Source organism: Tympanuchus pallidicinctus, unplaced genomic scaffold (assembly GCF_026119805.1).
Source record: "Tympanuchus pallidicinctus isolate F22 unplaced genomic scaffold, pur_lepc_1.0 scaffold1, whole genome shotgun sequence".
NCBI classification, from domain to species: domain Eukaryota; kingdom Metazoa; phylum Chordata; class Aves; order Galliformes; family Phasianidae; genus Tympanuchus; species Tympanuchus pallidicinctus.
In genome coordinates, this window is record NW_026294618.1 from 85,735,660 (window position 1) to 85,750,597 (window position 14,938).

Consider the following 14,938-nt stretch of genomic DNA (forward strand, 5'->3'; position numbering starts at 1 on the left):
TGCGTGTTCAGTCACGTTTGGAAACATTAATTTAGTCTTTTATTTTTGTAATCAAACTTTCACCAGAAAACTACTCTTTAAAAATATAACTTGAAAAACAACAGATGTATGTAACTGGGACTTTTTAAACTAAAATAATATTTTTGAAGTAATTGCTGTTTAAGACACAGAGAGCCATCACAAAAGTGAAGAACTTCTATATGCCAGGCTTTTTGAGCCTTTTCCAGTTCAGAATTCTATTATATCTTCTCTTATACTATCTACATCAGAAGCTGCTATTTCAAGAAGGAGCAATCACAAATGCACAAAATGCAAATGCACTAGAGAATTAAAAAAAAAAACACCCAGAACTACTCAATCTTGCCACAGCAACAACAGCAGCAAATTAAAAGCAAAAATAAAACAAAACAAAAAAAATCTGCAATAAAAAACCTTAAAAACAAATCTAAAGCACAAGCAAAAGTAAATATAGATTTAGAAGCCTGAAGGTAAAGGAATAACATCGCATCCATTACACCACTCAATACTTGATTGTTCCATACTTACTAAATTGCTGAAGAAAAAAAATGAAGTGGGTTTGAGTATTAACATTACATCGATGTATTGAAGGCAGTTCTAATCCGAAGTTATTTCTGCTGCGCAGTGGATCAAAAATTCTCTCTTACTTATAGTATGAAAATAAAAGTATATAGATTTTGTTTAATATGTATTAAGATTAGCCAAAACTCTTCAGTTATTCAAAAATTTACGAAAATTTGACTTACTATAGCAGCTTTCACAAGCCCTCCCTATTAGTGAGGCCTGTGCCTGGTAAGAGGCTCCCATTGCTCCATTGACCGTAGCAGGTTTCCCATTGTTGCTGGATATTTGATTGGGATTTGGTTTATTGCTAAAAAATAAAATAAAATAAAATAAAAATAAAAATCAGTTTCCATAAATTATTTTCTAACCTGCTAATAAAAACATAAACAACTTAATTTTGGAATTCCGTCTGGTGACAACATCTGTAAAAATTAACAAAAGAGTAATTGTCATGTTTTTCTGGTGTTTTCAACACAGAGTTGATGCGTAAAGAGCTGCTACAGTACTCAAATTTGCAGACCTTTGTAAAATGGTCAAACCTGCTTAGCAAGCTAAAGACAAAGCAAGCCTCAGTATCAAACACTGGAACAAGTCTGACACAGCATAGTTCCCCTCTGCAAGGCTTTACAAGTTGAGGTTGGTCTTTCTGTGAAATACATAACACATGAAAGTAGTAATGGTGCCTGTAATACAATAAGGCTGTCCAGAATAGAGGACAGGTTGCTGCTGTGTATCTAAATGATAGGCATGTAAGTTCCTACTAACTGCAATATGCTGCAGTCCTATAACCCTGGCACAGATCACTCATGTATGGGTTGTGTCCTAAACCACTCATTCTAAGAGGACTGAAGAACTTCACCACTCCTCTTTATGGTGTATTATATCCAGTAAGACACTCTTTCCAATTTCCAAATACTCTTTATCAAGTATCTTCCCAAAAGGTACTTCAGAGAAGCATACTGAGATAAAGACACAAGGAAGATCAAGAGGTAGTTAAGTCTCTTTTTACTTGAATATCTCTTGCTTAGTTACCTTCCATAGCAACCAGGAATTGAAAGGGACTCTGGTTATTGAGGAGATTCTTGCTTTTAAGGGAAGTACCTTCTGACAAGATCAAAAAGGTATTCAGCTCTAAGAATCAATGCTTCTCAGATTTCAAATACAATAAATTTGTCTTGAAATAGAGCGTTAGAACTATGTTTACCTACATGTGCCTCAGATTGCAGTTACCAATGTCTCAAGAATTCCTGTTCTAACAATTGACTATGGATTTTGTCTTGATGGTAAGTCAAAAGATGGTAGTAAACCAAACTGAAAGTAAGTATCTGTATTTCAGGTTAGGTAGGTTATGTCAAACAACGCAGCTAGTCCTTAACAATTTTTCTAAATTGACAACTTCACTGAGAGAACTATGTAATACTCATACAAGACTTTTCAGCATAACCCTCTAGTCTACGATGTGAAGAAGTATCCATGCTGCAAATATGACTTGAGCTGTAAAACTCACAATGCTTTTTCACAAATGAAATTAGAAGACTGAGATTAATAGTTTTGCTGTTTGTATTAAATCCGCATAAGAGAAAAAAAAGTCTGTATGAAATATGCAAATTAAGTTCTATTGCATCCAATTTATACATGCAATCAGAATGGCGACAATGGATTTTGAAAGTATTTTATCTGGTATTCTAGTCTTCTGTTATATAAACATTGATATTAATGGGTAAATTCACATACAAACTCAATATATCCACAAAAACCTGTAAAGAATGTCATCTATAACCCCCTCTCTTATCATAACCTTAAGGAAATTATAAATATGAAATAGAGATTAGATCTTGGTTCCATAAGCCACATATTAACGAAAGCAAATCTAGAATTGAGTTTAAATCTAAAGAACTAAAATACAAACCTCTCAGAGGAAAACAGAATTCATTAATAAGAACTGATCAAAGGCAAAAGATTTGGGGTTGTGTGCTACCTTTAATTTATAGACAGAACATCTTGTCTCTAACTCAAGAACAGATGATATCAAGATAAAACTAACCAAAGTGAGTATCTGATTTTATGTAACTACATTAACAACAGCTTCTATTTTAAAATTCTGAATTTACACAAATATTAAATGTTGAGCTACAGAGATTCTGAAGCAACTACTCCAGAAAAATTGCTTTTAAATGACAAGATCCTTCTTGCCTGTGAGCAGTTCGTGTAGCACTTGATCAAAATTTGCAGAAGTTTTCGCCTTTCCAGAACAGAAAGGTTGGTGGTCAAAGCCAATGGGTTGAAATAAGGATAAAGAATTTACAACATTTTCCAATTACACTTCAGCGTGTATGTACTACTTGTATATACATGTTAAAAGCATTAGGACAATATGAAGGAAATATCATGTGTGTTGATACACTTCACATTTTCACCTGTAAGTAATTCAAAAAAGAACTTTATTGTTATACTCACTAGGTGGGGATGTATACTTGTTTCAATTTACTTTCTGCTTCAGCTGCTTTCAGACGTTTCTAGATGAAAAATCAACACATGAAAATACTTTGTTATCTTCAAGTACACAAACTCATAAAACTGCACATAATCCAACCTTAAATTATTTGCGTTTCATTTCACAGTTCCACAAAAGACTCCAGGAAAAGTGTAGAAATCTAGAAGATGAAAGTCATTAAAAATTAGAGCTGTTCTATTTTATTATTGGTTTGAAATTACAGCATGCTGTCCTTCCTGGCAAAACTCACAATCCTTCAGCACATGACAACAAATCTGTAAAAACAACGAGTACTGTGTATATAAATTACATCTACCAAAAGAAAAAAGAGCAAGAAGAAAGAACAGCAGCATAACTGAGTTTTATCATACTTTTAATGCTGGTGGTTGTAAATTAATACAATTTTAACAACTCTTTTCCTTGTGTGTTTACTAAAATGAATCATATATTGTCTTCTATATAATAATTCCACAATGTTACTTCAGTATAAACTGTATTTTCACGCACTAAAATGGTGATTAACATTGTTCCCTACAAATAACAGAAAATATCACAGCTTTAAAGCTGGTCAGTCAGTATGAGTTCATATACTGTGAGAGAAGAAAGGATGCAGAAACGAAATCATCAACCAATAGTTGCAATTTGAGATGAACTTTCTGCCTATTGAAACGCAGAGAGCAAATGCTAAGAAACTGAAAAGATTCCAAAATCATGAGAAATCACACATAGATAACAGAAATTTGAGAAGGGAAAGTCTGAAAGTTGAAGCTGGAAGTGTTAGTATGACAACTACTTGTTTGTAAGGGTAATAAGAATAATAAAACACTGGAATAATGAATCAGATCTTTAAGAGGAAAATAATATGAAAACATTTCAATGAGTGAAATGGGTCATCTGGCTTTTCTCAGACGCTATATAATGTTGCGGTCACCAAGAATGATTACTGAAGGCCAGGATTAGTTTTACAGGTTCAGTAGCGACAGAAGGCTTCAATATAAATATTTCCCTTCACCTTTACTTGAAAGGAACATGCTCTAAAGGTGACAACAGTATCTCCATCACCATTAAATCACCATCCCTAGCTAGAAAGTATGAGTGACATTTAGAGGTTATTATGACAAAGAAACATTCATTACGACTGACACAACACAGCCAATTCATGCAAAGAAATAAACAATTAAAGGGCAAATTTTCATATTAAACTGCACAAAGTCCATACTTTATGTATGTATAATATGCAAGAATGTACATCAACATTTTCCTATTCCTCAAAGCTATTCCACACCTCAAGGACCGTATTTAGAGAAGAATGACTCCAAAATTGCCACTTTCTTAATGAACATATTTTCTTCCTGAAATGCATTCAATCATTACAGCTTGTTCTGGTAGGGGAAAATAAATAAATCGAAAAACAAAACCCATAGCACCCTAAAGATACCTTTTTTTTTTTTTTTTTTTTCCTGAACTGTATTATTTCTACCATTCCACAACAACCAAAACAACATCAGGATGAAGTTCTGATCTCTGATCAGGAGGATTGCAGATATGTTCGGTAGCGTACAAAAGAGATATCTGGTTTACACTGTTTATTACTGATAATCATGCATGACTTTGAAAAGATCTTGCTTAAAACGATAAATCCTGTGGTGTTATGCCATGTTTTGAGTTAGGACGTTACACCTTTATTATGCAAGCTCAATGTATCACATCTTTACAGTTGTGGCTGAGGAACAATAATGAAGCCCTACAAAAATTTAGAAAAGGAGCCTCAAGAATCTTTTGCCAACCAATCCAGAGCAAATGTTTCAGAAAAATTTCACAGAAAACATGATCAGCTCTGAGCAATCTCAAATCAGCTAACAAAACAAAATTTTCAGTTCAATTTATCCTTAATCCAAACCTTAGAGTCCCAATAAAACCTTTTTTTTTTTTATCTGATTCTCCAAGATTCTCCAGTGACAACTGAAAAAAAAATTCTTGAACGCAGTGCAAATCATTTTCTTTTCCTATTATCTAAAAGATCCTAGAGATAATTCAAAATTCAATTATGTGGCTAAAAAAAAAAAAATTAGAAACAAGCAAACACCTTTTCCCTTATTTTTCATATCCCAAATCAAGCAAAGAAACAAAAATTCAACCCAACACACACACACACACACACACACACACACAGAAAAAGAAAAAACAACTAAAACCACAGAGCAAGCTGCAGTAATCATCCTCTGACATATGGCAACAAAAAAATCTGGAACAACTCCAGACATCCACTTAACAATACAGCTGTCATCATTCATTAGAGCATAAAATTTATTTTCAACATTCTGTACTTCATATAAATTATACAAGTGAATGAGCTACAAACTAAAATGTTAAACTGTGAATTGCAGCAAAGTATTTTAAAATATTTTTTGAATTTTTGAATATCTAAATCAAGGAGTAAATAGGTAAATAGTATAATACATAAAAAGTACTAACACTAAAGTCTTGCATATATCTGTTTCAAGTAACCCAGCATAGGTATCCAAAATTTTATTATCATTCCTCTCTTACAGGAGGACTCATACATTCATTCAGAAGGATGAACATATTCATTGTGTGCAGAATGTTCTCAACTTCGTTTTTCTATCTTGATCATGCCAAAGTAATATTTTAAAATGAAGTATCAACAAAATGTTCAAAACACTAAGAACCACATTTAATACAATCTCTGTTTCGTTATCCTTTGATTCCTTACAGAGTTTCATAGCCTACAGCATTTGTTCCTTAGCCCATTTCTTTCTTCCACACCATAGCAAGATGCAGAAATCATACTGCTACAAATGAGCGTACAATCCACATGGCTTAAAAAGCACTTCACAGCTATGTAGTGTACAGTAGGCATTCTAGGATTTGGCAATACATCGTGTGAACAGCACAAAACCAGTATTCTGCATCCTAAAATATTACCATATGCCTCCTGCCACGTGTCTTTTTAAGAACACAAATGATTTTTTATTCTTTAAAATAAAAAAATCTCAGATTGCTATTTTTTTAAAGAATGTGTCAGAATTATTCATGCTGAAATAACCATTAAATTACCTGCTGCACATATCTGTCAGTAGTTTTCCACATGTAGTAATATTCAATGATACTAGTCAGCGACTTCCAAGGGAGCTGAAAAACATGTTACAAACTGAAGTAGTTCCAAGAAATTGCAGTATTCATTTTATTCAATACATCTTAAAAATCACGTATAGCTTATGCAGAAAATTTAAAATGTCTATGCATTAAATACCTACCTTAAAAATCCATATGTATATAAATGCATGTACTACTAATACTAACCTACCTTAAAAATCCATATGTATATAAATGCATGTACTACTAATACTAACAATCTTTCTTTATAATTAATAAAGATGCATAATTGCATGAAATAAATGACATATGGATTTGGATATGTAAGCCAGACAGTTAAACTAAATGATCAAAACAAAAGCAGGTGCATCAGGAAACACAAAGTTAAATCTGTTATGAAGTGCATCAGATTAAGAATGATATCAGGACTAAAATAAATCACCTTGACATGACTGTGTTGAAGTCTCATAATAGTTTTACTCTAAATAAGAAAAAAAATACACTGGTTGTAGTATTTAATTCACAGGTTTTTCAAGTCTCATAACAGCTCAGCTGCTCTTACAATACTGCTGGTTCTGCATCAACCACTACATACTCAACCATTAAGCACCAAACAAAAGGATGCAAGGGACAAATTGCAATAAGAGCAAAAGAGCAACAGAATACTTCACAAAAATTTCTGAGCAAGATCAGAGTAGTTGAATATTACTATTATGACCTTCTCAACAATTTTGGGTGCACAAATTTATCAGTGAAGTGATAATCTATGAGCACAAAATCACAGATTCATAGACTAGGTTTATGGAAAAAAATTAAGCACAGAGCAGCTATTTCTAATTAATATCCAACTATCTACTTCACAGAAAGATTCAATTCTATCAATTCTCTATTACTTAAATTAGTAAGAGCCATACAGAATTAATGCAATTTTTACTTATAACCTGGGAAGACATTAGTATTTTGTGCACAGTATTCAATGGAGGCATGCACGAATGCTAATAATAATCATGCTGTGAAAGCTTATCTTTGCAATCTTACTCATTTTACTAAGTGGGGCTTTCTCCATGTCCTAAGACAAAAGAATAAGTTCCTGAAAGCACCAGAAGAAAAACTGTATCAAACTACCTCTTCCAGCATACAGGAGCTTACAGCCAGTTTTTCACTCTGCTTGCTTTCAGACACTTGGACGAACTGAATTTGGCTCCCATTTCTACATTCAAGAGCTGGGATTTGGGTTCAGATTTAGTTGTGTCTTCTTTTTCAGACAGCATACCACACTGTATAAATCTCTGGTCCAAACGACAGCAAGGTTACCTGTTTGCATTTAACTAGCAAGTAGCAGTGCAGCAAATACATAAATTGATGCTGCAAAGAAACAGTAACACAATTCAGTTTACTGAAGTTCGTTTCCTTTCTCATGTAAACGATGCCTTAAGAGAAATCTGCCCAAGAAAGGGCTGGTGAGTAGCACACACACCTTTGGTGTGAGTTGGCAGGTGAGCTGCTTCTCAGAATGTCCATGTCCTTCATGACACCTAGGTGAAACCCTATCTGTTGTTGTCAGCTAGTCCATTTTAACTTCTCAATAGCTATTTTCTTTCCTCAGCATTTATGCTACTAATACATTCATGCCACAAAATATGTTTACCATTTCTCTAAACTTCCATCTGCTACAGCTATGACTGTGACATGAGTATGTTTGTTCACTCAATAGGCAACTGCAATTAATGGAAGATAATTAAGGTGGTTGAATTGGATAACCATAATCCTTTTTACACTGAGTCACACATCCCAGAAAACCTGTTTGACACACTGAGCATGAATTGCCTTTATTCTGTTTACTTGCACACCAAAATGATAACACACTGTAGAGACACAAGAATTTTCCTCAGGTCGCTCTTAACTGCCACAGAAACCATAAGCAGATACAGAATAATGTACTGCCATTATGAAATTATAGTAAAAAATTAATTGAAAGACATACAAATGATCACTTTACTGACATTTTTGCAGAACAAAAATAACAATGAGTTTTAAGCAGTACAAAACCAGGAAGAGATAATTTTTGAGCCCTGAGTTTTCTATGGGGCAAAAAAGGACCATTCAGACCAGCATGAAAAACAGAGGACTAAGTCATTTTAAAATGAATGTGTTAACTTTACAGCATATTTACAGGACTTTTTGATACTGGAATCTCATTCCTATTTTATGTAAATAGTTTGAGTCAGATTTTCAAGGCATTTTTTGAGATATGAATGTCACAAATTTGTGAAAAATTATGATCATGAAAAAGTAAGAATTAAAATGCTGCTTAGGAAAATATGTTTCGAGAACACAAAATATTCACTCTCTTTTCCCATTTTATCACTGAGGCAATTCAAGTAATTCAAGAAAATTAAGTAACTGTAATTAAATTAAAAAGTTTAGGTTGATTAAGATTCACATAGCTCCTTAAAGTCAGCAGAGCCTCAACAAATTAGCTCCTTTAACAGCTCATGAGTCAATAGCAGAAGAAAATGATTATTCAAAGACTAGATAGTAATTTGATAATAACTGAGCTGCTCCGGTCTATTAGAAAAGGTAAACTCCTTTATTCCATTTAATTTATAATAATTATTTTGCTTCCTAATATTTAATGTTATTGTATAAAGTTTGAACTGCAACATTAATGTCCACACAGTGCTGGTTCTTACTAATTGCTGGAAAGTAAATGAGCCTGCCCTTTAGAGAATCATAATATAAGGGCTGCAACCGCATCTTGCCTTGTAAACCTGGACTGATTCAGAAGACAACTCCTGTGGTACGTAATGAGTCAAAGCAGTATGGCATAACCCTCTTCTTCACAACGTTGCTATCAACTCCAGGACAGTCTTGCTTGCAAAGTGGCACCACGGTGCTGACTAAGCTGCTTAGGTTCAAGGTCTTAGACAGCATAGGATTAGATATAAAACGGGTGCTGAAACAAGTTAGCACACAGACTAGCAGTGCATTAACTTCTTTGTCTAGGCTTTTCCCACATATATAAGATTAACTTACAAGGTATGATAACTGGTAATCAATAAATGTATTCTAATGAATAATTAACTGCTGAGCACTAGAAATATAAAGCGATCTCAGCATGCAGTCTTTTCATATTATCCATAACTTATCTTAAGGGTCTATATTAGATGATTACTTGAAAATAAAGGATTGTTTTTAACATTCTTCAACTTTAGAATATTACAAAGCAAGTGAAAATATATAACTTTTACTTTGGAGAAATTAAGGTGGTATCTCACAAGATTACATGATTAATGCAGTGGAGAGCTTTCAAATTACATAAATTTTATCGCAAGATTGTGTGCACGGTTACCAACACTGTATGAAGTAATATGTAAAATACATCTTCTAATGGTGCTTTAAAAATGGCATGTCAATTTTCCAAAGGTTAAAAGAAAAGTGACTAAGGATAGATACCGTTCCTCTTTTAATTAAGGGACTGTAGTTGATTACTATCCCACATTCATTTCTGCTCTACTCCTGACTAATCATTAATGTACTCTCTTTAGGCTACAAAACTCTATCTTTAGATCTCTCACGTTTTGGGAGAACGGCAAGGGAAAACAAAGCACCCATGCTTTGGGAACTAATATTTGATGAAATAGGGAGGGTATCAGGAAAAACCTACCTGAGATAAAAATCAGATAGATTTTAAGCTACTTTAAATAGATTCAAAGCTCACTAAAGTAGCTATATTTGAACACTAAGACAAAAAAAAAAAAAAAAAAAAAAAAAGCTATATTTCTACAACATATTCTTGCACTGTTTCAATCAACAGAATTTAACTATGTGTAATAACACATTAAAATTATACAGAAGTTTCTTTTCCATAAATAACAGAGAAAAGGCTTAGATTTCCTTGATCACAAGTTGCTTTAGGTCACAACTTATAAACAGCAAATAAAATACACAGTAGATGCCTTAGCTAAATACTATTCATTACGAGACATTCAGTTAGAAGTCATAATAGTCAGCTACTCTATAATTACAGCTTAGGACCCACTTATCTGCATGATAATTAACAACCAAGTGTAGTTTGCATTGTTTTAGGTTCTAGAATTTTTTAATATTCCTTTTCACTCATTTTCTCAAATTTGAGAGCTCCTTCGTCCACAATGCAATTTTCTCCCTTAGAAATCAAGCAATTAAGCACGCACATATAATACACCTGTTAAAATGTTGGTTCTCCAGAAAAACAATGGCCTTCCCTTCCCACTTTTATTCAATTATCTGCTTTATTCCAGCAGAGCTTAGTGTTTAGTCTCTTCCCAGTGTCCCATACACTAACTTAAAAGGAATTCTATATTGTACTATATAGTACTACTTTTCCTTTCCAAAAGTGATTAGTAACACCTACAAAGAAAACTAAAATTTGAATTCTCAGGCTGAAATTGCCATGAAAATATTTCATTCAGCTTCAATCTTAAATCCAAACTTTACAATTTTTTTTGGCTTATATCCTAACCCTTTTCACAAAACCCAACTTGAATGATTTAGTACAACAAAGGAAATACTTTCCCTTGAAAAAAAGATTCTTCAAGAAACATGCAAGAAAAAATTGTAAACATTACTAACAATTTCAGCAATCAGTGCCAGAATTCATTTCATTTCATTACTCTGCAGTAGAATGCTGCAAGTTAAAGCTTTGCTGTCCTGTAGTCTGATGCTTATTAAAAAAAACCCTCTATTTAGAAGGTACTGGAAAACTTTTTAGAAATGCCAGAATATCTGATATGTCAAAGTTACTCACTGTAGTGGACTTGAAAGCTATCTGAATACTTTTTCTCTGCTAACCGTAGAAAGGAACCTTAGAGTTTCCAAAAAAAAAAACCAAACAACCCAGAGGAGTAAAGTGTATAGCTAATAAATTCCACTCAAAATTGTGAAGAAATTCTGACAATCTTCTGGAGCTTTTACAGATCTGTGTAAAATCCTCGTAAAATTCTCAAACAAAACACATTTTCATACAAGATGCCCTATCTGGCCAGGAGATTATCTTCTGCCAATATCTTTCTGAAGAACTCCAAACAAGAAAGAATATTTACTTTCATGTGGATAAAACATACACATTAATTACATATATTTCTCCTGCAGTTAATCTTAAAAACCTACAGAAAGTAGTTATGCTCACCCGTGTCACAGGAATAAAGAAGTAATCTACTTCAGTACTTACAAAGTCTTGTCGAATATCGTTGAAGTCCTTTCCATATTTTTCCAATGCCTCTTCAAACAAACTAGCTTCTGATGCTGACCATTCTTCCATTTCATCTCTACACAAGACAGGTCCTCCAAGTGGCACCAGAACACTGATGGCACTGCTCAAATCATAGTTATGTTTATGCAATGTATCCATTGCATGAAACTAGGAAGGAGAGAATGAAAAAAAAATAAAGCTTGTTTAATTAGACAGTAGTCTAATTAACACAAATTTAGTGTATTATTTTCTATATACTATGCAACAAGCATCAAGTAAAGCTAAATTTAGAATGTATTTTGATATCACAGGATTTCCACTGTGAAACATGAGGAAAATAAATTCTTTATTACTTAATCTGGGAAAGGAAACATCTTAATAAAATGTTTGCTAAAAATAACATCAGTTAATTAGATCCTGCAAATTACCAGCAAACATTTCTAGAGAATCTTTACTTGGTAGAAATTGGTTTCAAGTAACCCAGTGGAGACAACGGCCTATATTGACTGAGGAGCAATTTTAATTAGGAAAACTTCTAAATAGTAGCTGAAGAGCTTCTCAGATATACCTATGCTAAATATTCTCACTTCTCAAAAAGGAAATGATTTATTGTTTTCATTATCATCACATGGAAAAACAGGTAAGATTTTTGCCCCTTGATAAAACACTGGAGATGGAAAAATTAGGTGTTTGGTTTACTTTACTTTCCCTGTAAGTGGAAAAAGAAAACAAACACGTTACAGCTTTCTTCACTTCACAGGTAACACTGGACACTCACAAATTACTATGAACGTTAAAAGGAAGTTGTTATTTCACAGACCCACCTGCATGGAAAATGAGGAACATGCAGGAAGCCTTTCCAACTCAACATCCTGAAAGCCTATCATCACAACCTTAAATCACTGGGTTGAAGGCGGCATAAAAGGTATTAAGTGCAGTACAGTCTGTGTGTGATTGCATGTCATTGATTTGCCCCATGTTGGGCAGTGATAGCATGCAACCTGTCACATAGTCCTAAATTCATCTTATGAAAACTGAAACATTTCAAGGAAGGAATGGTCAGTATAGTGCATATACTGAAATTCCAGTTGAGTTTCTGCATACAAAATGCAAATAATGGATTCTCTTTATCTTTTGTCATCTCCTATGAGGTGCAAAGTCTTTCTCCAGCTCTCCATATACCTCTTTGAAAACTATCAGAGACAAGATTCTCAAACTGTTTAATCTGCAAAAGATAATGTCACCATTATCCTACAATAAGTTTCTTCACTTATGGTTCAAGCCACATTCACCAGCCTTGAGAAGAAGCCACTGTTAACATGAAGTATTCTAATATGGAAACACTGCGGACTAAAGTTTAAAAATTTAATTCAGAGAATTAAATTACTGATCTATGGCTTACAATGTGATAAAGCAAGCCTAAAGATTGAACTCTTACAATAAGTTTAAATTGCAGCCCTCATGGAAAAGCAAATTTTCCTGCAAATTTTCCAAGCTAAATCCAAATTCAATCATTGAAATCAATGTTCTTAAAAATTACAGTAGAATAAATCCTTGCTCTTTCTTTACATTCATTTTTCCACTTAAAATGAACCTATAACACCTATAAAGGTGGTTTTTGTTTTTGTTTTTTTTTTTCCTGATATTGCTGAAATTGACAAGAGTAATCTGTGGGAAGAACAATCTTTACTGAGCTGTTCTGCAACAGAAGACTACTTCCGAATTCCTACGGTAACACTATCTGCCTTCTGCAGGTCTGTCAGCCTCCACTTAAAGGAGATTCCCACATTACCATGAGTAAAATGCACCAGCAAAAGCAAGAATAACCAAAAGATACTGTCCAAGACAAAGTCCCGAAGTTTCTCTTTTTTATCTCTTTTTCCCCAAGGATGAGAAGACTACAAGAAACAACTAATGGGAACGCAATACCCAAGGAGCAGAAGGCTGGGAAGAGATATTAGTCAGTGACTCTCTCAGATAGAGACCAGAAGAAAACATGAGCCACTCACCCTAAGCAAATTTGCCCAGAGCATACTCTCCAACAGAAATGAGGGATCTCACCAGAGGAAAGATATTGCCCACACAGACAGAGGGAATTTCAAGCTCAAACTTTAACTGACAAAGAAAGAAGATGTCCACTAAGCCCAGAAAAGCAGGACAGAGCCAGGAAAAAAAGCACTAGCAGGGCATATTGTAAACAAGCTCTAATAGTTCCCAAAACAGATGCAATTTCAGTAATCAGTTAAATAAACTAGACTGAAGTGCCTCCAAGATAGCATTTGAACTGGAAACTGAATATGGATATTATAAATTCAACAATTTTGACATGATTATCTTATGTGCCACGTATACAGAAGTCTAGTAAAATTTAAAAGTCTTGTCATCAACAATTGGTGCAAAGAAACATATGTTCATACTTTAACTTTCAAGAGACATCCAAGAATAGATCTCCTTCTTTGTAGTAAAATAGCATGGGCTCATGAGAACAAGCCTCCCACAGCCAGCACAAACTGAATCTGTCAACCTCCTCTGCTTTAAGGGCACTCACCTCAGTGTACACATCTTGCAACATTTTGGAATTTGAAACATGAGACCTTTCTTCTCAGAGACCGATTTCATTCTAAAAGAAAACACTCTGTCTGGATGCACCGGAAACACTACCTTTAGTTGTCTCACCAGAGTGTATCATTGTAACAAACAAACAAAAAGCAGAAGTACACTATCGTCTAGGAAGTTAAACTCACATGGTTTCATGTCTTTCATGGAGATTTTCTAAATAACTTCGTAATTTCCTGCCTTATCTCATTACCTTTCCCAGATTTTCAAGATAAAAAAGACTGAAAGTAGCCTCTCACTGTTAATGTCACAAGACCTTTCCTAATTGCATACACCTACCCTGAATTTTCTTATGTTTATAAACTATGCTCTCAGATTGCTTACTGTCATCTCTAACTGGAACAACTAATTAAAAAGACTAGAAGCCCACAGACATGGCATACAGAATCTCCATTAATAAAACTTCAGGTGCAAGGGTTATCCAGCACTAAGAATACCGAAAGTTTAATTGTCTTAGTATTAGGCACCTACATCCTTTCTAAACCATAAATGAGACCCACCGCAAGTTCTGCAAACGTCTGTACTAACTTTAGCTGCTGTTCAAAACATGCTCCTAATTAACATGGGAAAATATGAAAGAATAATTACTAAAATGACAAATATGTCTTTTCTTAACTTAGAAGGAAGTACATTGCAAAAGAGGGTTTTAAAAAGCTTGTGGGGGTAGGAAAACGAGAGAGAGCAGACAGACACAATAATTAAATCTGGGGAGGTTCCTCTAGTGCCTCATTATAAGATATGCCTTTCATTAAGTGTAATAGAATTTAATGGATCATTTGCAACGCAGAAACTTTTATATGGCACTCAAATGTTAAATGCATCCCTTTATTAGCAGTGCTGCACACTTACCTTCAAACAGAGAGAAACTGCTATAAGAATCAATCTATTCTATTAAC

The 14,938-nt window shown here is 33.9% G+C and overlaps 1 protein-coding gene across 6 annotated transcripts in view; it reads right to left on the reverse strand.

Annotated features, from left to right (window-relative positions):
- MTA3 (metastasis associated 1 family member 3) overlaps positions 1-14,938 on the reverse strand; it is a 120,347-nt gene that overhangs the window by 49,291 nt on the left and 56,118 nt on the right. For all 6 annotated transcript variants that reach the window (XM_052691363.1, XM_052691183.1, XM_052690918.1 and 3 more), the window contains exons 9-12: positions 11,406-11,594; positions 6,155-6,229; positions 3,040-3,098; positions 765-889 (exon numbers count right to left, since the gene is read on the reverse strand). In XM_052691363.1, coding sequence (XP_052547323.1) covers positions 765-889; positions 3,040-3,098; positions 6,155-6,229; positions 11,406-11,594 — 448 coding nt within the window. The remainder of the gene's footprint in view (positions 1-764; positions 890-3,039; positions 3,099-6,154; positions 6,230-11,405; positions 11,595-14,938) is intronic.